General features: G+C 38.7%; 1 protein-coding gene across 1 annotated transcript in view; it reads left to right on the top strand.

Moving 5' to 3' along the window:
- LOC124621962 (anaphase-promoting complex subunit 4) overlaps positions 1 to 25,131 on the top strand; it is a 123,125-nt gene that overhangs the window by 86,000 nt on the left and 11,994 nt on the right. The window contains 3 exon segments of the mRNA XM_047147490.1: positions 376 to 499; positions 4,629 to 4,892; positions 22,440 to 22,781. Of these exon segments, the coding sequence (XP_047003446.1) occupies positions 376 to 499; positions 4,629 to 4,892; positions 22,440 to 22,781 (730 nt within the window).

Consider the following 25,131-nt stretch of genomic DNA (forward strand, 5'->3'; position numbering starts at 1 on the left):
TAGGTGCTGAAACTACAAATTGTTCAAAGTTTAATTTACAGAAATTACAATTAAAATTTAAATAATTAAATTAACTGAATACATTGAACATTTTTTTTCCACTGAAAGAAGTAGTGCTTACATAAAATTTGTGTCCTCTAGCAATTAAAACTCTTTTTTCAGATCATCTGATGCCCACCAAATTCCTACATATTTATTTCTATTTCAAGTTTTCTACTTTGTAATGTTTCCTTGCCAGAATGAGTGAACAGAACTTCTCAGAACAAATGTTAATTATAAAATATGAATTTTCATATCTTCTATGACTTGGATCTAACTGAAATTTATTTTTGTTTGTAGTATCGTTACTTATATCAACTTAAACATACTCTGTAGGTTCAACTTAGAGCGTCTGGGACAGTATCTGGTAGACTCTGAGCTGACATGCCCACCACCAGCAGAAGCAACTGCATGGGCAAGATTTCTTGCTGGAAATCCTGTGGTAGCTGAACACCCATCAGTTAGTATACATTTAAATAAATAATCTTATCAATCATTTACTGGTATAGTAACTAAAAGCAGGTCAAACATAATTATTAAAATGCTTAAGAAATTGAAATTTGCTGTAGTTTGCAATTTCTTTCTCAGTTTTGTTTTAGATGTTGATACAGAGGTAATACTTTTGTCATCTGCTTTTTTATTGCTTTTATTGTAATGTTCTGAGGCTGTATTTTTCAAGCAATTATAGTATATCTGAATGACTATTAACCAGTCATGTTTATATTGTTAGTGATGTTGGGAGCCTACAGAGACTGTATTAATTTAATATAAAGAAAGAAACTTCATTCAAAATTGATCATATAGAATGAACATATAGATTTTTGGATTGTAAGGCCTGATGCATGGTAGTTTGAATGTATTGCAGGCACATATGTTGACTTCATGTTAAGCACTTGGTATGTAAGTTGTTGCATATTTATACTTTTAAAATCTTCAATGCTGTGGAAATAGTTGTTACAGGGAGGGGTCAGGGGGACTACAACATAACACAACCAAGGCAGTATTGGAAAAATGTTAAAATCAGTAATGAATCAGTTTTTCAACATCTTGCAAAATATTTTGAACATGACAAATGTTGCCACATGCTGGTTCCACAACTGCTCACACTGATTTGTAAAGTTCCCCAAACCGAGGCGGCAGTAGAAATGTTGCAGCTGTGTCAGGCCAATCCAAATAACTTCTTTAACTGTCTAATCACCATGGATGAATGCTGTGTGCATCACTGTTACCTTAAGACAGGGAAGCAAAACAAGCAGTGGAAACACGTGACTCACTGCAACTGTGAAAGGTAATGGTCAAATCACCATCGGGCAAGATTATGCTGAATTTTTTTTGTTACTGTAATGGTGTGTTGCTAACAGGCTATTTTTGTAAAGGGCAAACCACAGAAGCAAACTTTCCTGATTAGGTCATGTGTAGTATTTATGGTTACACATCACATGAAGTTGTCTGTGTTGGTTTTATTGCTACATGACAACGCCTCAGTGCAGGACATAGTCACATCTGCTGCTGCTTTGGACTATCAGATTTTGCCTCGCCCCCTATGCTTCTGATGTGCACCCAGTGACTTATTCCTTTTTCCTCAGATGAAGAGACATTGTGAGGTAGCCATTTCCAGAAAGACAGCAAGATGATTTTTGAGGTGAAACTTATACTAAATAGCAAAACTGCATACTTGTACAAGGGTGGTTTGATAAGTCTGGTAAATTTTCATGAAAGAATGGAACATTTCCGTTGCACCTTCATGGTTGGTAAGCTTGATTATTCCAAGGATTGTATAAAGAATTCCAACACTGTACAGCATACAGTTCATTGTTGATATCCGTTTGAATTGACCAGTATCTCGACTGTGAGTGAAAATGGAGAAAACTGCGTTTTGTGTTGTTATTAAAAATTTTATTTGAAGGATTGGACTGCCACACTAATCAAAACAGAATTGGATGAAGTTCACACGGACTCTGCACCTTCATTAGAGAACATGTACTTTTGGATTAATGAATATAAACATGGGCAAACAAGCACAAAAGACAAAGCATGCTCCAGCAATCCAATTGAGTTCACCACATGGGAAATCATTGAAAAGACACAGTATATGGTAATGCAAGGGTGCCAAATAAAAATTTGTGAGACAGCTGAGACTGTAGGCATCTCAGCTGAGTCAGTGCATAAAATCCTGCATGGAGAATTATCTGTGAGAAAGTTGTTTGCAAGGTGGGTGTCACAATTACTCACAGTCGACCAAAAGCACATCTGACATGGCACTTCAACACAATGTCTGGCGATATTTAATCGCAGTCTGCAAAACTTTTTGTGTCAGTTTCTGATTGTTGATGAAACCTGGGTCCATCATTACATACCAGAGCCAAAACAATGGACAAAACTGGTGAAAGTGCACCGAAGAAGGAAAGATCATTTTGTCAGCTGGTTATGTGATGGCCACAGTTTTTTGGAATTCCCAAGGAATAATCCTCAGAGATTACTCGGAAAAAGACAGAACCATAACTGGACCCTATTATGCTTCATTGTTGGGTTGTTTGAAATTTGTGTTGGCTGAAAAAATGATAAAGGTTGGCACAGGAAAAATTCCTCTTTCACTAGAATAATGCACTATCCCACAAATGAGCGATAACAGTGGTGAAAGTGCATGAATTGGTCTTTGAATTGGTTCCTCATCCACCCTATTCACCAGACTCAGCCGCAAGTGACTTCATTGTGTTCCTTAATGTGAACTTTGACTGGGGAGGAAGAAATTTTCATCAAATGAAAAAGTGATAGTGACAGTCAGTGATTTTTCTGTGGAGTGTGACACAACCCGTTTTTCCAGTGGGATGAGAAAGCTGGGATATCGCTGGCCCAAGTGTGTATGCCTCAAATGACACTATGTCAAGATGTAAGCTGAGTTGTTTACAAAATAAAATGTTGTTCCTTGCCTTTTCATCAAACATACCAAATCACCCTCGTACATTCAAGGTCTGTTCCAAGTCATATATAATTGATAAAAATGTGAAAAATATGTAAAAATCCTCCAACCGGTTGCATAGGTTTTCCATATACCTTGACCTCACACCCCACCTTTGTTACTTACATTTTAATGTTTGACTTTTTGAAGAACATTATGTCTTATATTTTAATGTATGACTTGAGCAACTCAGCTCTTAAATTACTGTACATCTTTGATGATATGTTATTCATGTAATTACCTTACCTTCTGATAAAGTCACCCTTAGAGGTGACGAAACCTGGTCAAGGTATATAGAAAACCTATGCAACCGGTTGGCAGATTTTTACATTATTCAAATTTGTGTATACGGTTGCTGCAGACGTCAGCCATGTTCAAAATTGTATGCTAAAAATGTATTGTACAGGAGGGTCAATATGTATAGAAGTAACATCACCACCCATTTCTTATTTGATTACCTTTATGTAATTAAGTAGTTAGTTAGGACAGTTACATCACATTTAGGACATTGATGAACAAAACAGAATTAAGGAATCAGGCTCTGAACCAACTCATTCCTCACCGTTGTGTAACTAATGGACACTATATTGTAGTAAAACTTAAAACTAAATTAAAGAAATATCTCTTTGACAGCTCTTACCACTCCACTTATGATTAGCTTCGCAGAAACTTATACTGTTAGAAGTTTAGTGTATATTATAATTAAGAGTAGCTCTATAATACAATGAAATCTCACAATTTTAAGTCATTTATTGTATTATGCTTAATTATCATGTAAATTCTTGACTTCTTCACACGAGACCCCTTTCTATAGGATCCATGTACTATGCCTAATGTAATTAAGCAAGATTTCATAGTTCGTACAAAACATTCTTTTTATTAACATTCTCTGTGTGCATGAGAGAGAGAAAGAGAGAGAGATTCTCATCATGCTCTCTGTTACACCAAGAAAGAATTCAGTTCCTTATGTCAGTATTATGAGAAGGAAAGTTGCTATTCACCATATAGCAGAGATGCTGATCCACAGATAGGCACAACAAAAAGACTCTCACAATTAAAACTTTTGGCCATTGGCCTTCGTCAACAATAGACAGTGCCCCTTCCCCATCAGAGGTTCGAGTCCTCCCTCGGACATGGATCTGTGTGTTGTCCTTAGCGTAAGGTAGTTTAAGTTAGATTACGTAGTGTGTAAGCTTAGGGAGCTTTAATTGTGAAAGTCTTTTTGTTGTGCCTTTCTGTGACTCAGCATCTCCACTATATAGTGAGTAGCAGCTTTCCTTCTCATAATATTGTTACATTCCATCCTGGATTTTCCATTGGCCAGTTACTTATATAGTTTATTTGATTTCTCATTTTATACTTTTGCTCCTTTTTTAAATTTTTGTGAGCATTTATTGATGTGATGTGTATTGTGTGTTGACTTGGTAAGCAGAAGTTTTCACTATCATTATGTGATTGTAGCCTTAGTTTTCAAATTCATTTCTATACTATTTTTAAGACACCTTCTTGCCATTATTATTTATTTTTGAATAATACTTACAGACAGTGCTTTGGTAAATCACTTATTGATATTTTATTAGTGTGAAAGAATTATTAACAGATTCTGTGACAAAAAATTGTGACTTTACAGATTGTGTCCCACAATCGTACGTTTTCACTTGTACAACAACATGCAGAGATGGTTAAAGTTCTGGGTACTGCATTTGGAGAGCCTGAGAAAACACTTACTACAGCCATGAAGTTAGCTCATTCAGTGTGTGGGCTGGACGTTTCTGGCAAGACAGCTGGTGCATCAGGTCTTCGAATTGCTCACACAACATTGCAAGATCCTGTAAAATTGCTTGTTGTGTTCACTGATTCACCACCACCAGCAACTGGCATTTATATGCTTCAGGTAAAAGGAAGAAGTAAACAGGAGAAAACAATGACAGTCGTATTTGAAATAGGATTGCTGTTGTTATTGTTTCTACTGTGACCACCACCACCACTACTACTCTACTCTACTACTACTACTACTACTACCACCACTACTACTGCTTCTCCTTCCCCTTCTCCTCGCTCCTCCCTACTTCTCCTCCCTCCTCCCCCTCCTCTTCCTGAAACATTTCTGCTCATGCAGTTCATTCACAAAGCCTCTTCTAATCTTCTCTTTTCTCTCACAGTCCTACCATTCCACATTTTCTCCCATTGTGTTCCTCACCAATTCTCATCGTTCTTCACATAGTCTTGTTTGGGGTCTTCCATTTGGTCTTCTTCCAGATTCTGTTCTTTTCTCATTCTTTTAACGTGGCCACAGCATTTTAGCTGATTCATATCCATAGATTTTTTTTTTTTTTTTTTTTTTTTTTTTTTAAGGGATTGATATGAAGCATGTTTCAAATTGTTTCATTTCGTGTCCTGTCCCTTGTTATTTTACTCAGGATCCTTTGTAGAAAGCACATTTCTGTCATTTGTATTCTACTCAAATCTTTCTTTGCCCAAGCCTAACATTTTGATGGAAAGGTTAATATTGGTGCATAATATGATTTGCAAACAATGAAATTTGCTTTGACAATTATTTTCTAATTCCTAACTATGTCTGATCCACAATAATAAAATGTAAAATACAGGAAAGACAATGGCTCACCTATAGCTGACTTGTGTGTGGCACATAGAAACAAGCAAAAGAAAACAGTACTCACACTAGCTCTTGAGCTCTTGCTCTTTCTCCAGCAAAAGTACATACACCAATATAATGAAAAGGATAGTTGCTACTCACCATATAGCGGAGATGCTGAATCGCAGAAAGGCGCAACAAAAAGACTGCCGGAAATTAGCTTTCGGCCAGCGAGGCCTTTGTCACAAATAGACCACCCCCCCCCCCCCCCCCCCCCCCCCCACACACACACACACACACAAACTCAAACACACACACGACCACAGTCTCCAGCAGCTGGCTCCAGCTGCCAGAGATAGTGGTCGTGTGTGTGTGTGTGTGTGTGAGAGAGAGAGAGAGAGAGAGAGAGAGAGAGAGAGAGAGAGAGAGAGAGATGTCTATTTGTGACAAAGGCTTGTTGGTCAAAAGCTAACTTCCCGACAGTCTTTTTGTTGTGCCTTTCTGTGACTCAGAATGTCCGCTATTTGGTGAGTAGCAACTACTATATAGTTACATTCCATCCTGGATTTTCCATTGTTTAAAAGTACATATACCACAGACACAACCACACAGACACCGAAATGCACACACTAGTTGCTGCTGTGTTGGTAACGTCTTTTGTGTACGCCATATGTGTCAGAAAATGATCACAAAAAATCTAGATCTTTGGTGTTCATTGCTTTAGAAAAGGCCTAAAATTCTGTCCCAAGGAAGTTACTGTGAACAGTGTTGGAAAATGTTGGAGCATTACTAGAGTTGGTGAATTATTGTGTAACGGGTGATCAAAAAGTTTCCATTTGAGGGCATTACTGCAGCGTATGTGCAACGTAGAGCAAGGAAGAACACCAGTATACATCCATTGTAGAGTGAAGAATGAGTATGGGGCAGCACATGTGTCGAAAACCCCTGTTGTGCTCTTAAGTTCTGGCCTCGTCCATTATGGAGAAGTGCAAGACATTTGAGCAGCCACCCTATAGTCCTGATCTCTTCCCATGCAATTATCACACCTTCGGTCCATAAAAGAGACCTTGAAAAGTCATTTCCTGTCAGACAAGGATGTGCAGCAGGCAGTTACTAACTTCTTCATGCAGCAGGATTTTACCAAAAATTTATCTTCAACCTGTTGCGTCAGTGGGGTGATAGTCTCAATGCTCACTGTGATTTTGCCTGATTGGAATACCAATTCTGGATTTTAGAGCCTTTGAGTGGAAACTTTTTGATATTTATTTCTACCACCAGTGCGAGGCAGTTATGAAGTATGGTGGTAAGATGTCAGAAAGTTTTAAAACAAGTAAGGTTAAAACAAGAATGTTTTATGGCACCAACCTTATTTAGGTTGTATTTAGAAATTGGTCTTATATGGCAGTATGGCACCAACCTTGACCCTCTTTACTGTTTGCTGACAATCAAGTAGTTATATCTCTGGATAAGATGTATCAGATGAGAAAGTTAGTAGGTGCTTATAAAAAAAGGGACTAACAGTCAGTATGGATGAAACAAAATATCTTGTTGATGGAAGTGGGCAAGGTGAGCATTTGAATTTTGAGTTTGGCTTGATAAGAAATGTTGATGTGTTCAAGTATCTGGGTTCACTAACTGATAACACTGGCCAGTGGGAAGTGGACATACCCCACATGATAAGTCAAGCTAGGCTAGGTATCACACCATTAAATGGTATCTTTTGAAGTCTGCACATATCCATATGAACAAAGAACGTAGTGCGATGTGTTGTGGTTGAAGAGCATTCTGACATATGGCTTAGAGTGTTGGACATTGACAAGAGATGAAGGGGGAAAACTGAAGCTGCCAAAATGGGTAGGTTATGGTGGAGCATAAGAGTAACCTGCCTGAATCAACTGAGGAATGAATACAAGGTTGAGAAACTAAATATCTCGAACACACCACATCAAACAAAACAAAACAAATATTCTAGGTGAAAAGAGGACATCTGTCTGTGCTGCAACTGGTCACCTCCTAACCACCTCTCCTTCATGAACTTTGTGTTTCCAAATGGGAACCTCTCATTTTTGTTCCATATTTGGATTCTATGCCAAAAAGTAAGTACAGTTTACTTGAACCATTGTTTTCCATTTATAGTATATGGCACTGTAATCAACAAATATAAAATATGCCTGCTTTTGCAATAACTGACACATTTTATTCTACATTTCTTTTATGTTGTAATTGTGGTAAACTTTTATGTTCTAATGGTTGGTATTTATGTTCAAAATTTACTTTAGTGTTGCAAATTTGATTGTACATTGCAATATGGTCAGCCATTTCAGTGTCTGGTTAGAGACTACGTTTAGCTATTTACTATGGATCAAGTTTAAAAGAATAGCTAACTATTCACTGGATAGATATGTACCCAGTAGAACACTACATAATGGGAGGGAACCTCCATGATATACTATAAAGAAACACAGATTACTGTATAATAGGTGTAAAACAGAGCATAGGGCTAGAGATAGAGAGGTGCTGAATGAAACATGTTTGGCTGTTAAGACAGTAGTGTGTGATGCTTTCAATAACTACTGTAACAGAATATTGTCAAATGATATTTCATAAAACCCCAAAAAATTCTGATCGTATGTAAAGGCTGTTAGTGGCACCAAAGTTAGTGTTCAGTACCTAGCAAATGAAATGGGAATGGAAATTGACAGTAGCAGTGCAAAAGCTGGAACACTTAATTCCATTTTCAAATGTTCCTTTACAAAGGGAAACTGAGGAAAACCACTGAAAAGATAAGTGAAATAAGTATTAGTGTCTGTGGTGTTGAAAAACAGCTGAAATTGTTAAAACTGAATAAAGGTCCAGGACCTGATGGAATCCCTGTCTGATTCTATACTGAATTTGCAGCTGAGTTAGCCCCTCCTCTAATCGTAATATATCATAGATCCCTCAAACAAAAAACAGTGTCCAGTCCTCTGGACTCTCACTCGGGAGGACGATGGTTCAATCCCGGAGGACGATGGTTCAATCCCGTGTCCGGCCATCCTGATTTAGGTTTTCCGTGATTTCCCTAAATTGCTCCAGGCAAATGCCGGGACGGTTCCTTTGAAAGGGCACAGCCGGCTTCCTTCCCCGTCCTTCCCTGATCCGATGAGACCAATGACCTCGCAGTTTGGTCTCTTCCCACAAACAACCCAACCCAACCCAGTGCCCAGTCCTCGGAAAAAGATAGGTCACACCTGTCTTTGGAAAGGTTAGTAGAAGTGATACACAAAACTACCAACATCTTTGACATCAGTTTGTTGTAGAATCTTAGAACATATTCTGAGCTCATATGTAACGAGATATCATGAACAAAATGACTTCCTCAGTGCCAAACAGCATTAATTCCAGAAACATCCATCAAATGAAAATAACTCGCGCTTTTCTCACATGACATACTGAAAGCTTCATATCAAGGCAGTCAGGTACATGCAGTATTACTTTATTTCCAAAAAGCATTTGACTTTGTACCACACCTAATTGTCAAAAGTACAATCATATGGGATATCAAGTGAAAGTTGTGACTGGATTGTGAATCTTTCGGTAAGGGAGATGCAGAATATTATCGTGGATGGAGAGTCATCATCAGATGTAGAGCTAATTTCAGGTGTGACTGAGGGAACTGTGTTGGGACCCTTGTTGGTCATGTTATACAGGGTGTTTCAAAAAGAACACACTATATGATCAAAAGTATCCATACACCCCCAAAATCATGCATTTTTCATATTAGGTGCATTGTGCTGCCACCTAATGCCAGGTACTCCGTATCAGCGACCTCAGTTGTCATTAGACATCATGAGATTGCAGAATGGGAAACTCATGGACTTCGTACGTGGTCATGTGATTGTGTGTCACTTGTGTCATACATCTGTACGTGAGATTTCCACACTCCTAAACATCCCTAGGTCCACTGTTTGTGATGTGATGTGATAGTGAAGTGGAAACATGAAGGGACACGTACAGCACCATAGCATGTATGCCGACCTCGTCTGTTGACTGACAGAGACTGCTGCCAGTTGAAAAGGGTCGTAATGTGTAATAGACAGACATCTATCCAGACCATCACATAGAAATTCCCAACTGCATCACGATCCACAGCAAGTACTATGGCAGTTAGGTTGGAGGTGAGAAAACTTGGATTTCATGTTCGAGCGGCTTCTCATAAGCTACACATCACACCAGTAAATGCCAAATGATGCCTCGCTTGGTGTAAGGAGTATAGATATTGGACGATTGAACAGTGGAAAAACGTTGTGTAGACTGGCAAATCACAGTACACAATTTAGTGATATGATGGCAGGGTGTGGATATCGCGAATGCCCGGTGAACATCATCTGCAACGTGTGTAGTGACAAAAGTAAAATTCAAAGGTGTTGGTGTTATGGTGTGGTTGTGTTTTTCATGGAGGGGGGCCTGCACCCCTTGTTGTTTTGCATGGCACTATCACAGCACAGCACAGTGTGTTAAGCACCTTCTTGCAACCCACTGTTGAAGAGCAATTTGGGGATGGCGATTGCATCTTTCAACAAGACCGAGCACTTGTTCATAATGCAGCGCCTGTGGCGGAGTGGTTACACAACAATAACATCCCTGTAATGGACTGGTCTGCACAGAGTCCTGTCCTGAATCCTATAGAACTACTTTGGGATGTTTTGTAATGCAGACTTTGTGCCAGGCCTCACCGACCGACATTGATACCTCCCCTCAGTGCAGCACTCCATGAATAATGGGCTGCCATTCCCCAAGAAACCTTCCAGTACATGATTGAACTTATGCCTGTGAGAGTGGAAGCTGTCATCAAGGCTAAGGGTGGGCCAACACCATATTGAATTGCAGCATTACTGATGGAGGCCACCACAAACTTGTAAGTCATTTTCAGCCAGGTGTCCAGATTCTTTTGATCACATAGTGTATGTTAAACTACATATCCCTTCCCTTAGACAAATGATACTGCCACATCTATAAAAATCGTAAGGAAATAACTGTCAATTAACATATGTACTTTTTAATTCATCAGTTTTAAATTGCACTATTAACTGTATTTTTATCATAATGTGTTATATTGATTATTTGTTCAAACTGAATTCAATAAAGATCAGTTCCTTTTGTGACTGTAATGTTAGCTAACTTTGTCTGCAAGCTAGTAGGGTATTACTACATCTTGGACAGTACTGTGAAAACAGGTGGAAGTATACAGACAAGAGAAGGATTTGCGCATTGGAACTGTTGAATTTGGAAAGGAGGAGGATAGAATGCTACTCCTTATCATGGACCATCTCTACTATGCTGCAAAAGTTATCTCCATAAAGACACCTCCGGTGTGGCTAATGGATGTACATTACTTCGTAGAGATGGTCATGATGTCCCCTTCTTGATGCTGCTGGGTCAGCGTTGTCCATGTGGCTCCTTATTGTCTAGGCGATGATTCCTCTGCTGCTCTGGGTGCAAGAAAGGTGCAGATGTTGATTATCACTAGCCTAATGAAATCATGATGTAGGATTCCACGGTTTGTTTAAAAAAAAAGCTCATATTTATTGCCAGAACTTGATAACAACTACTCCCCACTGCGGCCAAAACTCAAGTGGCCGAAATCTCGTTGCTCACCAAAGATCAGTCATAGTGACAAAGAATATACATTTTCTGTATCAATTATTGATTGCAACTCCTACCCTAAAATCGTACAAAGTAAATGCTTTTCAAAACAATTTTAATTAGTGTATAACATAACAAATGGGCTATTTGTCAGGTCCATTACAATAGCCGCCTTAGAATTTTGTAAGTATGAACATGTGAACAAAATTCTGACTCCAGAATAATGGAACTGCCAAGAATATGATTTTAAATAAATTAAAATTTTTTATAGGACTGTGTTCTTTGAATTTTGCTGACTTTCTGCCCATAGCAATTGGCATGACATTAGGTTTAACACTGAAATTGTGTTACACAAAGTAAAAGAAAACATACAATTGTCCATTGTAAGGTAAATGAAATACAAAAGATGATTTACAATTTTCACTTATATGAGTCTATAATGTCGTAGCACTTCACATTGAATCATTGAAAGGTTATAATTTTTGAGTATTGGTTTGTTTTACTTTCTTTTATGGACCACATTACTGGCTATTCACAGTAATGTCCCACATTGTCCATCTGCAGTTAACTGACCTCCCTTAATAGGTTTGATTTCTGCTTGTACTGAAACAAGTCCATTTCCACAGCTTAGCTGTTAGTATTGCTTCATTGATTATAGTGCCGTGTTATCAAAAAATCAAATACAGAGATCACCTTTTGGTTACATAATGTTTATATGTAAGTACATGGTTAGGATACGTATTTCTCCTTCTGGTAATGTTTATCTAGTGGGAGAGGTTTACAGGATCTGTCAGAGTAATACTACACAGGTATGGACAGGTCCAAAAAGGATCCTGTAACTAACAATAAATTCAGTAAACTTGTAACACAAATGCATTAACATATTGGATGTAAAATGTCTTATCGCAAACTATAGCACTTACACCAAGGATAAACAAAAAATTAAATTGTTTTCAAAAGTAAAGCTACAGTCAGTCTGCTACAGCCTGGGTTCATATTCACAGTAAAAGTGCAATGGTAGAAACATGGTTGTTTGAAAGTTCTGGGATGATATGTAGACATCAAAATTAGAAAAATATTACTGCCTATTCTTTGCAGTGGTTGAGAAACAAATATACAGTAATTCATGTTATTTACTTAAAACGATTCCCTTCTTGTTTTGTTGGATATTTCAACAACTTGGTGTGTAGTAATTAAGACACTGCCTTTAAGATTAAAAAATATTTTTAAAAAACTGTTAATTGTTGTGAGACAGATTTAGTGCTGATTAGTGGTTTACATTTTAAATGATGTCTCAATGGGTGTGGTGTGAGAATGTTACACAAGCTAAAATTACACACATTATCAAATATTATTCAAATTACATAAATATATAGAAATATCAAGAACTAACATGATGAGCATATTACACAAAGAAAATTCGTTGCAAACACTTCATACAGCAAATACATTTTAATGAAATAATAAACATTTTCAAGGACACAAAACTGTATCATAAAATCATCAATTTTTACACACAACATTTCATAATTTCCAGTGAAAAACTTTTGTTGAGTCACCTTTTAACTTTCTCGGTATAGTCCCCCCCCCTTTTTTTCCCCCCCTTCCAACGAAACACTATTCCTTAGCTCAAGAATTTTCCTGGATTTAGGATACACCAACCTGTATGCGTTCGGGTGAGGATTCTCCACAATCTCGAATGGATCCATGTAGATATCAAAGAATTTCTTTATTTCAGAAGTTAACATTTTTGATTTCTCATGTGATTTTACTAAAACATAATCTCCAACTTGGTTGCTTTGATCTTGCTATCATGTCGTCTTTTTCTAATTTCCTCATTTTATCATGGTTTCGTTGACTATGGCTTCACATTCACACGTAGTCATCATTGTGCATGGTGGGAATTCTACGAGTTCAGTGATAATGTCTGGTTTTAGATGAAACATAATTTATAAGGTGAAAATCATGTGGAAGTATGTTGCAAGCTGTTCATGGCCTCTTCAAACTCTAGTACTGGGTCGTACCATATAGGATGTTTAGACTGCAACATGTACGATGTAAGCAACCAATCTCGCGCATACACCTCTCAACTGGCTTTGACGACAGATTATATACAGATATTTGAACATGTTTGATTCCCGATTTATCGACAAAGGCTTTGCAAACTTTTGATAAAAACTGCGCACCACTATCCGACAGATCACTTTTGGTTTCCCGGCATTTAAGAAATGGTCTTTTTCAACTTTTGTAACTATCTCTTTACCTGTAGCTTTTCTGACAGCCCCCTGTGGGTCAGGGGGTTAGAATAGGCCCGAGGTATTCATGCCTGTCATAAGAGGTGACTAAAAGGAGTTTCACATGTTTCAGCCTTTATGTGATGGTCCCCTGCAGGATTTGACCTCTTTTCTTCAAAATTTTCCCGAAGAGCGAGCCATTTGGGGAATGGCGCCTTACATGGTGGATCATGTCCATTGTGCATCGAGATCTTTAGCCCACTTTCTAGCGGCCATTAATGTAAACTAGACTATGTATTGGTTTCTCCAATAGCTGAGCCGAGGCGCAGCGATCGATAATTTGGACAAAATAATACTTACATATATTCTTTTTGAAACACACTGTGTATTAATGACCTTACAGATGATGCAGTTATCTATGATGAAGTACTGTCTGAAAGATAATATCTTGATAAGTTTTCAGAGTGGTGCAAAGATGGCAACTTGCTTGTTCAGAAATGTAAAACTGTACACGAAGTAAAAAAACATAGTGTCCTATGACTATAATATCAATGAGTCATTGTTGGAATCAGCCAACTCATACAAATACCTGGGTGTAACACTTTGTAGGGATATGAAATGGAATATCACATAGGCTCAGTTGTGGGTAAATCAGTTGGTAGTCTTCAGTTTACTGGTAAAATACTGGAGAAGCAATCAGTCTACAAAGGAGTTTGCTTGCAAATCTCTCGTACAACCAGTTCTAGAATATTGCTCAAGTGCATGGTACCTTTAATGAATAGGATTAACGTGGGATACTGAACATATAAAGAGAAGGGCAGTATGAATGTTCATAATTTTGTTTGCTCCATGGGAAAGTGTCACAGAGATACTGAAGGAAATGCATTGGAGGTCTCTTGAAGATAGACGTAAACTATCCCAAACAAATCTGCTAACAAAGTTTCAAGAACTGGCTTTAAATAATGCCTGTAGGAATTTATTGCAACCCCCTGCATAGCGTATACATAGAGATTGTAAGGATAAAGTTAGAACAATTACAGCATGCACAGAGGCATTCATTCTCCCCGCACTCCATAACCTTCATAAACTTTTTGCCTTATTACAGTGGTTGTGTTTCGCATTCCGCCGGTAGCTGTGTAGCGGCCACTGTGGTGGTTGGAGGGAAACATACACCAAAATCAGTCACCATGATGGCGGGTTTTGAGGGCAGTGACTGGAAGAAGTAGAATCTACTAGATTCTGAGGTATTACTGTGGATAATGAGCGTAAATGGAAACAATATATTTTTTCTGTCTCTGTAAGAAACTCATCTCTGTCATACTCATAATGAGGCAGCTATCACACTATGCAGACAAACAGCGTCTGTGCACAGTGTACCATGGACTCTTCCTCATACGTGCAGTATGGAGTGATAGTGGTGGGAACTCAAACATTCAAGAAGCAAAAAGTGTGTTCACAATACAAAAAAAGCAATCATGATCTTATTAAGAAGAAAGACTTCTGAAACATGTAGAAACTCCTTCAAAAGACTAGGCATTTTAACTTTTACATCCTTGTACATATATAAAACAAAAGATAGTGTAGAGTGGACTACAGATGCTAGCGTACACACACATAATACACAGAGGGAGAATGACATATGAAGCACGTGCCACTGACTGATAATGCACGAAAAAGGACCCCAGTAGTCAGGCATCGTATTACTAAGAAGTTTGCCTAAAAAGCGGTGCAACAATGTACATGACACTAAATTTTAAAAGAACCTCAACGACTATCTAGTGGAAAAGAAATTTTATAGAATTGCAGAATACTCATCACATTAAGTTTGTATGTACGTGGACTGTTCAAAAAATTCCGAAAATTTGTCCACAAAATTTTCTACACTTACCTTTTACTTATGTGCATGGTCTCCTTCCAAATATTCTCCTTCACAATTGATACACTGCTCCCAATGCCATTTCCGGGGGCAGTCTTGGTACTCCTCTTGCTGCATCGCATGAAGTGCTGTCTCCGAATTTTCTTTTATCTCATCTATTGTCACAAATTTTCATCCTTTCAACGCTGTTTTCAACTTTGGAAATCTGTGTGTGTGTGTGTGTGTGTGTGTGTGTGTGTGTGTGTGCTTGCGCACGCACGCAATAATCACACACCAACAGGGATGAATGTGCGAGTGCATTATCATGGTGCAAGAGCCCCGAATTGCCTCACCACCTTTCCAGCAGTTTTTCCTTCTCACATTTTCTTGCAGGCACCACAACATGTCGCAATAGTACCATTGAAACTTCCTGGCTGATTAAAACTGTGTGCCGGACCGAGACTCGAACTCGGGACCTTTGCCTTTCACTAGCAGAAGTATATTTGTGAGGGTGGGTTGAGAGTCGTGCTTGGATAGCTCAGTTGGTAGAGTACTTGCCCAAGAAAGGCAAAGGTTCCAAGTTTGAGTCTCTGTCCGGCACACAGCTTTAATCTGCCAGGAAGTTTCATATCAGCGTCCACTCCGCTGCAGAGTGAAAATTTCATTTTGGAAATAGTATCATTTATTAACAGTTTGTCCCTGTGGCATGAATTCGTGGTGAACTAATGACATGAGCATCATCGGTAGCCATCGAAGGGCGTCCTGAACGAGGGTCCTATTTAATTCTGAATCATTTGGTGTATCTCTATAAAGGTTTTATTGAGTTTTACACAAAATTTAATTCAGACGCATTGCTCCTCTACCTCTTCCATCATGAGATTTGCAAACTGTGCAACACAACATTCTACTCAATACAGTACTAAACAATAACTAGCAGACATACAACAATGAAACTTCCGGCAGATGTAGATTAAACACAGGCGTGTGCAGAGATGCCAACCACATTTAGCTCCAACCCACCAGTGGCACAAAATTATGACTTTTCCGCAATTTTTTGAATATAGCTCATATTTTTACTTATGGTCAATGATGTTAGACTAAGAAAATTGGGAAAGAAGTATGTTATAATGAATGTTTTCTATTTTTGACGTGTCCTGTGTTACAAGTTCATTCAGTGTACACCATGGAATCCTACAGCATCAAATAATATTCAGTTCAGCTCAATACGAGGTGCATTCAAGTTCTAAGGCCTCCGATTTTTTTTCTAAATAACTACTCACCCGAAATCGATGAAACTGGCGTTACTTCTTGACGTAATCGCCCTGCAGACGTACACATTTTTCAGAACGCTGATGCCATGATTCCATGGCAGCGGCGAAGGCTTCTTTAGGAGTCTGTTTTGACCACTGGAAAATCGCTGAGGCAATAGCAGCACGGCTGGTGAATGTGCGGCTATGGAGAGTGTCTTTCATTGTTGGAAAAAGTCACTAGGAGCCAGGTCAGGTGAGTAGGGAGCATGAGGAATCACTTCAAAGTTGTTATCACGAAGAAACTGTTGCGTCCGTTAGCTCGATGTGCGGGTGCGTTGTCTTGGTGAAACAGCACACGCGCAGCCCTTCCCGGACGTTTTTGTTGCAGTGCAGGTAGGAATTTGTTCTTCAAAACATTTTCGTAGGATGCACCTGTTACCATAGTGCCCTTTGGAACGCAATGGGTAAGGATTACGCCCTCGCTGTCCCAGAACATGGACACCATCATTTTTTCAGCACTGGCGGTTACCCAAAATTTTTTTGGTGGTGGTGAATCTGTGTGCTTCCATTGAGCTGACTGGCGCTTTATTTCTGGATTGAAAAATGGCATCCACGTCTCATCCATTGTCACAACCGACGAAAAGAAAGTCCCATTCATGCTGTCATTGCGCGTCAAGATTGCTTGGCAACATGCCACACGGGCAGCCATGTGGTCGTTCGTCAGCATTCGTGGCACCCACCTGGATGACACTTTTCGCATTTTCAGGTCGTCGTGCAGGATTGTGTGCACAGAACCCACAGAAATGCCAACTCTGGAGACGATCTGTTCAACAGTCATTCGGCGATCCCCCAAAACAATTCTCTCCACTTTCTCGATCATGTCGTCAGACTGGCTTGTGCGAGCCCGAGGTTGTTTCGGTTTGTTGTCACACGGTGTTCTGCCTTCATTAAACTGTCGCACCCACAAACGCACTTTCGACACATCCATAACTCCATCACCACATGTCTCCTTCAACTGTTGATGAATTTCAATTGGTTTCACACCACGCAAATTCAAAAAACGAATGATTGCACGCTGTTCAAGTAAGGAAAACGTCGCCATTTTAAGTATTTAAAACAGTTCTCATTCTCGCCGCTGGCGGTAAAACTCCATCTGCCGTACAGTGCTGCCATCTCTGGGACATATTGACAATGAACGCGGCCTCATTTTAAAGCAATGCGCATGTTTCTATCTCTTTCCAGTCCGGAGAAAAAAAATCGGAGGCCTTAGAACTTGACTGCACCTCGTATTTGCAACACCCAAGTAATGTTTGAACACCAGTACCAACCATTAGAACACAAAGATTTAAATTCATATTGTAAATGAAATGTAGAATAAAATGTGTCAGTTCTTAATTGCAAAAACAAGCTCACTTGATATTTGTTGATTAGAGTGCCATCTAGCATGAGTGGAAAACTATTGTTTAAGTAAACCATGTATATTTTTTGCCATAGAATATGAATATATATATTAAAATTTACATGGGAGGGGGTCCCATTTGAAAATATGAAGACAACCCCACTTATGCAGGAAGAGTGGTTAGGAGCTGGCCATGGCCAGTTGTAGCAGAGGCCGATGTCCCCTTTACAATATTAAGTTTTCACCTAGAACGTACTGTTTTGTACTTACACCGTTTTCAAGATGTTTAGTTATTTCGAGTAAAACAAACACCCTGTAAGAATGGAGGAGTATGTGGATGAACCAGTCACAGGCAGGATTAATGCTCAAACACTGTGATGGTATGAACAAGTCTGATGGATGAAGAAACAACAATGGCCACAATGTCTGCTCCACTAGTCTTCACCAGGGGGGAAGGAGCCGAGGGCAACATGGAGGGGAAAAGGGGAAATACACCCAAAGCAATGGAAAGGAGAGGTTTTTCAGAAGAGGATTAGCAGGATAGAAATTTGTGACAGCTGAGAACAGGCAACTGCTGGTCAATAGAAATGCCTGCCAAGTATGGTAAGTAACTCAAGCTTGATACCTATTTACAAAGTACCATATCAGCAATAGTCAGACTAATACTGATAGATAGAAAGAAAGATGAAACTAACTTCCAGAACATACTAATTAAGTTGAATGTCAGGAGAAGAAGAGATACAGGATATAGGAGAGGTAACTGAAAGATGAGGTGGAAGATGATAAATCAATGAAAGAAGGAAAAAACCTTGCAATTCAAGAGAGGAGAGGGATAAAATGTAGTCCGTATGGGAAAGCAACAGTAGATTAACATCCGAAATCTTAGTTCTAAAGTACTGTTACTAATTAGAAGCTGGGAATAAGTGGTACAATGATGTTTGTTGAAAATGATGGAAATCACAGACCCAAGACAAAAAATTGCACACAATATAGTGAAAATGGAGGAAACAGATAAAATAAACGAACAAAATCAACAAAACTATTGAAAGGGTATACAGAAAGAAATGAAGTGGTAATCAATGGCCACTAGTATACTATTTGGACCGTACTATAAAAATTTTGCTAACCCTTTTTTCTGATCTATAAATGAAGGATTTGAGTATACCTATTATCCCAATAATAAGATCCTTTACACTAAATGGCAAAAGTCATGGGATAGAGATTGGCATGCATACAGATGGTAGCAGTATCGCATATGCAATGTATAAAAGGGAAGTATGTTGGTGGAACTGTCGTTTATACTCATGCGATTTATGTGAAAAGATTTCTGGAGTGATATGGCTGCACGACAAGAATTAACAGACTTTGAACGCAGAATTGTAGCTGGAGTTGGATACATGAGATATTCCAATTCAGAAATCATTAGAGAATTCATTATTCAGAGATCCAGAGTGTCAACAGTATGTCGAGAGTACCAAATTTCAGGCCTTACCTGTCACCACAGACAGCGTTGTGGCCGATGGCCTTCACGTGACAACAAAGAGCAGTGGTGTTTGCGTAGAGTTGTTAGTGCTAACAGACAAGCAACTTTGCATGAAATAATTGCAGAAATCAATGTGAGATACTCAGTGAACATATCCTGCAGCGTCTCTCCTAGGCTTGTGTCCATATTTACTGGAAAACCATGCCCTGGTCAGATGAGTACCAATTTCAGTTGGTAAGAATTGATGGTAGGGCCCAAGTGAGGTGGAGACCGCTCAAAGCTCTGGACCCAAGCTGTCAACAAGGCACTGTGTGAGCTGGTGGTGTCTCCAAATGGTTGAGCTGTGTTTACATGGAATGGACTGCGTCCTCTGGTCCAACTGAACGCATCATTGACTGGAAATGGTTCTGTCCGGCTACTTGGAGACCATTTGCCGTCATTCATGGACTTTATGTTCTCAAACAACAATGGAATGTTTATGGATGACAACACACCATGTCACTGGGCCACAATTGTTCTCTCTTGGTGCGAAGAACGTTCTGGACAAATTGAGATAATGTTTTGGCCACCCATGTCGCTCAGCAGGAATGCCACATGCATTTATGGAATATAATCGAGATATCAGTTTGTGCACAAAATCCTGCACTGGCAACACTTTCACAATTATGGATGGCTATAGAATCAGCATGGCTCAATATTTCTGCAGTGGACTTCCAACAACTTGTTGCGCCCATGCCACGTCGACTTCTGCATTACACTGGGCAAAAAGTGATCCAACATGATATTAGGAGGTATCCCATGATATTTGTCACCTCTGTGTACTATTTACACCTTACTATAAAATATTCTGGTGACTTGTCTTCTTATTTTATATAAGTGAATTATATACTTTCCCACAATTCTCTCAATAAACTGACATTGACCATTCACCCCCTACCACAATCCTTACATACTTGTTCCATTTCATATCACTTTGCAGTGTTACAGCCAGATATTTAAATGACATGATGGTGTAGCAGGACACTACCAATGTTGTGTCTGAACATTACAGGTTTGTTTTTCCTACTCATCGGCATTAACTTGTGTTTTTCTGCAATTAGAGCTAGCTGCCATTCATCACACCGACTAGAAATTTTGTCTAAGTCTTCTTGTACCCTCCTGCAGTGAATCAACTTTGACATCTTCCTGAACACCACAGCATTGTCAGCAAACAAATACAGATTGCTGCTCATACTGTCTGCCAGATCATTTATGTCTATACTAAATAACAGCAGTCATATCTGACCCTTGTCTCTGAGAAAAGATCAAGCTGATTTTCACATGAACAATTTTTCCCAAAACCAAGCTGATTTGTGGACATAAGCTTTTCGGTCTCAAGATGATTTATTATATTCAAACTAAGAATATGTTCAAGGATTCTGCAGCAAACCAATGTTAGGGATATTGGTCTGTAATTTTGCAAGACTGTTCTTTTGCTCTTCTTATATGCAAGAGTCACCTGCACTTTTTCGGTCACTTGGAACTATGCATTGGGAGAGAGACTCACAATAAATGCTAGATAGATAAGGGGCCAATTTCTACAGTACTCTTTGTAAAACCAAATTTAGATTCCATCCAGACATTGTGACTTATTTATTTTCAGCTCTTTCAGTTGTTTCCCTACAACAGAAATGCTTACTACTATGTCGTCCATACAGAATTCTGTTTGATGGTCAAACACTGGTATGTTTGTATGATTCTCGTGTGTGAATGATTTCTTAAATGCGAAATTTAAAACTTCAGCCTTTATTTTGCTACCATCAGCTGCCACATCGACTGGTCAACAAGTGACTGGATGGGAGCAATGCAATTGCTTAGCAATTTTACATAGGACCAGAATTTGTTTGTATTTAGTGTCAAATCTGTTGCTAAAGTGTGATGGTGGTAGTTGTGGTATGCTTCACACACATATATCTTTCCAAAAATGCATGAATCTCTACAAACTTCGCCTGCCATCATTTGCATGTTCTCTTTTGAACTGAGAGTGCAATAGCCTCTGCTTCCTCAGCATTTCCCGAATTTTGTTGTTAAACAGTAGTGGGTCTTTTCCATCCCCAATCCATTTACTAGGTACATAGTTCTCCAGCTCATGATTTACAGTCTACTTAAACTTGGTCCATAATTCTTCTGTGTCCATCTTACGAGATCTGAGTGATGTCACTTCGCTGTGTGAGCGAGATTCTAACAAATGCTTATCTACTCTTTCTAGAAAAAACGCTCTTCTAGCTTTCTTGACTGATTTATTAACTTTCATAACCATAGTTGCTGTAACTTCATCATGTTCACTAATCCCCATCTCTATACTGATGATGTCGATAAGTTCCAGCCTGTGTGTAGCTACAAGGTCTTAGATATTTCCACTGCTGCCCAACTATCTGCTCAAGGCAGTTTTCAGGAAATGTGTTCAAAAGTACTCTGCATGTCTGTGTGTGTGTCTGTACTCCCCGCACTGAGTAACCTGACAGTTATTACTTTTCTCCTACCAGTCCATACATGTATAAATATATAGACGCAACTTATCGTAAAAATAGTCTCATTATTTTCACAAAATGCACCTGTATTCTTTCTATGTGCACTTGACATTACTTCATTAATTCTTTTCACAGCATAGTCCTGCAACATTCCTTATCAAGAGACTTTAATGTTATTAGTATCTCTTAATCCAAGAAAACCGTATCATTTTTACACACTCATCCACCATCAAAATTTTAGACTACCATCCACCTTTGCCCGCTTCAGCAACTTTCGACCTCAGCTTCATAGTTTTACTGTATTGCTACATACATGTGTGAACTAGTAAAAATGAAAAGAAATCCATATAGAAAAGATATAGATATATGTTACAAATTTCTGATCTGGCTTTGGGAATTAGACAGACTTTGCTTGTTTTCTCATATTGTTAATTTTAAGCCTCTACATACATTATAACACTAATACTTTTCTTCCTGTTCATTTTGTAGGTACCAACGGCGAATATGAACTTAGAGCCATCTCAGTGTGTGAAACTTAATTTCCAAAAGCCTGGTGAAGGAACACTGCTTGTACTTGATGTGCAGTTCTATCTGCCAGAGACATTGTCAGTGTTGTTAAAGCGTGCGAATGGGGAGGCAGCATATGCACAAGTGCCCTCGAGAATCGCTTCAGGATCAGCTCTGCAGCTGACAGACCAGGAAAATCGTGCAGGGTCTCGGGTGCTTGATGCTGTTCCCACAGTTGAGGTGGTTGCCCTTCTTGAGGCAGGTGCCCTTCGTGATCTCGAGAATATGGCAGCACTGAGTTTTGCAGTATCTGGCTCACGCAAGGTATTACATATGTGTGTTTCTGTGAAAATAAGCAATATGATTATTCATTTTTATGCAACAGAGTAATAGAATTTTAGTCATGATCTTTCACTTCAAAATATTATTTGTATGATGCATGAGACACTATAAAAACTGCTTATATCTCACTAGGTAGCTTCTTTGTGATAATCCCACAATTAAGTAACAATATGTAACCTTGTTTAAGAATATCTGAAATTAACTTTTGCAACTAAGTGAAGAATGTAGAGATATTCTTCAGCTCCATACCTACCACTTCCGTAGGGATTATTAGACATAGTTAGACTACTTACAGTGTATACAGAGGCATTCTTCCTGCAGTCCAGACATGACTATAATGGGAAGACATGTGATACCATTCTCACTACCCTCTGCCATGAACATCACAGTGGTTTGCAGAGTATGTATGTAGATAGATTTTTTTCTTAGCTCTGGCATTAGCTCATTTGTGATATTAAATAGACTTTTCCTGTAGAAAATGAAGAAATGCAAAAGAGATGTGCAGCAGAGGAAGATCACTTTTACATCCTTGTACATATATAAAACAAAAGATAGTGTAGAGTGCACTATAGACGCAAGTGTACACACACGTAACACACGGAGGGAGAATGACATATGAAGCATACTGTTAGACAGAAGTAATTATTTTGATATGACTGCTCTGGCTACAACATGTATGTCACTGTGCTTTTGTAAACATTTGAACATCATAAAAACATCAGCCAACATTGACTCCTCTTACACAACACAGATTATCATCATCATATCAACAGCAACAACAGAATCATCAGTAAGGTTTAGGTTTCTTGAGATTGTTTTGTCTTCTGATGACTTTACTAGATAGTAAATTACAGCACCATCTGCAAATAATGTAAGAGGGCTACTCAGATTGTCTCTGAAATTGCTTATATAGATGAGGAATTGCAGATGGCCTGCAATGCTTTCTTTGGTGATGATAGATCTCAGTTCTGTTTTACTTGATAATCTTTTGTCAATTACTGTGTAGTGTGACCTTTCTGACAGGAAACCTGCTCAGCGTATCCTTTGTCAAATTGATTCTACTGAAAAACACTCCACAGTAACAGATCCTTATGCTAAGGCAAACTTAGCTCTCATTACTGATCAGACAAAATTATCACTTAGAAAAACTATTATCTCATTGTATTCCATCAAATTGCTGGAGATTTCACCCTGGAAGGTGATATACATACAACTCTGGCTTATTCTTTCCACACTTTACTCCAGGCAACTATGTTTAAAGTTGTAATTCCTTAATGTTAGAAAAGGCTGTACCATGACACACTTCTGTCGGTTGATAGTTATCTAATATACTGACTGCACTGAACACAAACACTTCTACCATACCACTATTAATGTTAAGACCAAGTATTCAAGATGGTTTTTACTGCATATTGCCCCTGATGCTGCACCAAATTATACTAATTTCACACTTGAGCTGATTACTTCAGATGTTAATTGTCCTCCACATACGCTGACACCTTTCATTTTCTGTTTACCTTACCTCTTTGACAGAAATTCCTTAGCTGTGACACCAGTTTACTGTCTTCCATCCTCTTACTCTCTTACTTATCACTAACATAACATAAATAGATAATACTGGAGAAACCTTTTCTAAAATATTTCTATACTTAAGTATCCTGCTGTACAAAATCACATGAAAGTAGAAGATAGAATGTTTCTGATTCACTTATAAACTACAGATAGGATAGGAGAAGAGTTTGACTGCCTCAGGAAACACGAAACATGAGACAGACATCTGGGGTAAGCATTGTCGCCACATAATGAATCCAACACAGAATGTCGAACCCCTATTTGCTTGTAGGTCTTACTTCTGGTTCAATGCATATTATAGTAAGTTCCTCCTCTCTTTTTACAGGATAAACATTGCTACCCACACCATCATTCAACATCTCACTAGAATTAGAATTTACATCTATCTTACTACTATAATTTACATTACCCTTACCTGTGATTACAGCAAATTTATATAAAAGTGGCTCATCATCACTACCTGCTCTAGTGCGAGCCAAAACTGGAGCATTATCTACCTTAAACGGTTTGATCCAGAATTAAAATCATCTCCTCCATTTCCTTTACTTGAATTTGTCCTACCATTTCGTGTCCATTCTGGTTATCCTCCGCCCAACCATTCCTTGAATTTCTACTGTAATTAGTCCTGTTCAGCCTATCTACATGAAATTCTCTGCCTCATTGATAATTGTCATCAAAATTCCTCCTACGGTGTTCCACTGAGGGTTTCACCTTCTCCACTTTATCAACATAATTCAAAAAATCACTTAAGTTATGCCTG

This window comes from Schistocerca americana, chromosome 7 (assembly GCF_021461395.2).
Source record: "Schistocerca americana isolate TAMUIC-IGC-003095 chromosome 7, iqSchAmer2.1, whole genome shotgun sequence".
Taxonomy (NCBI): domain Eukaryota; kingdom Metazoa; phylum Arthropoda; class Insecta; order Orthoptera; family Acrididae; genus Schistocerca; species Schistocerca americana.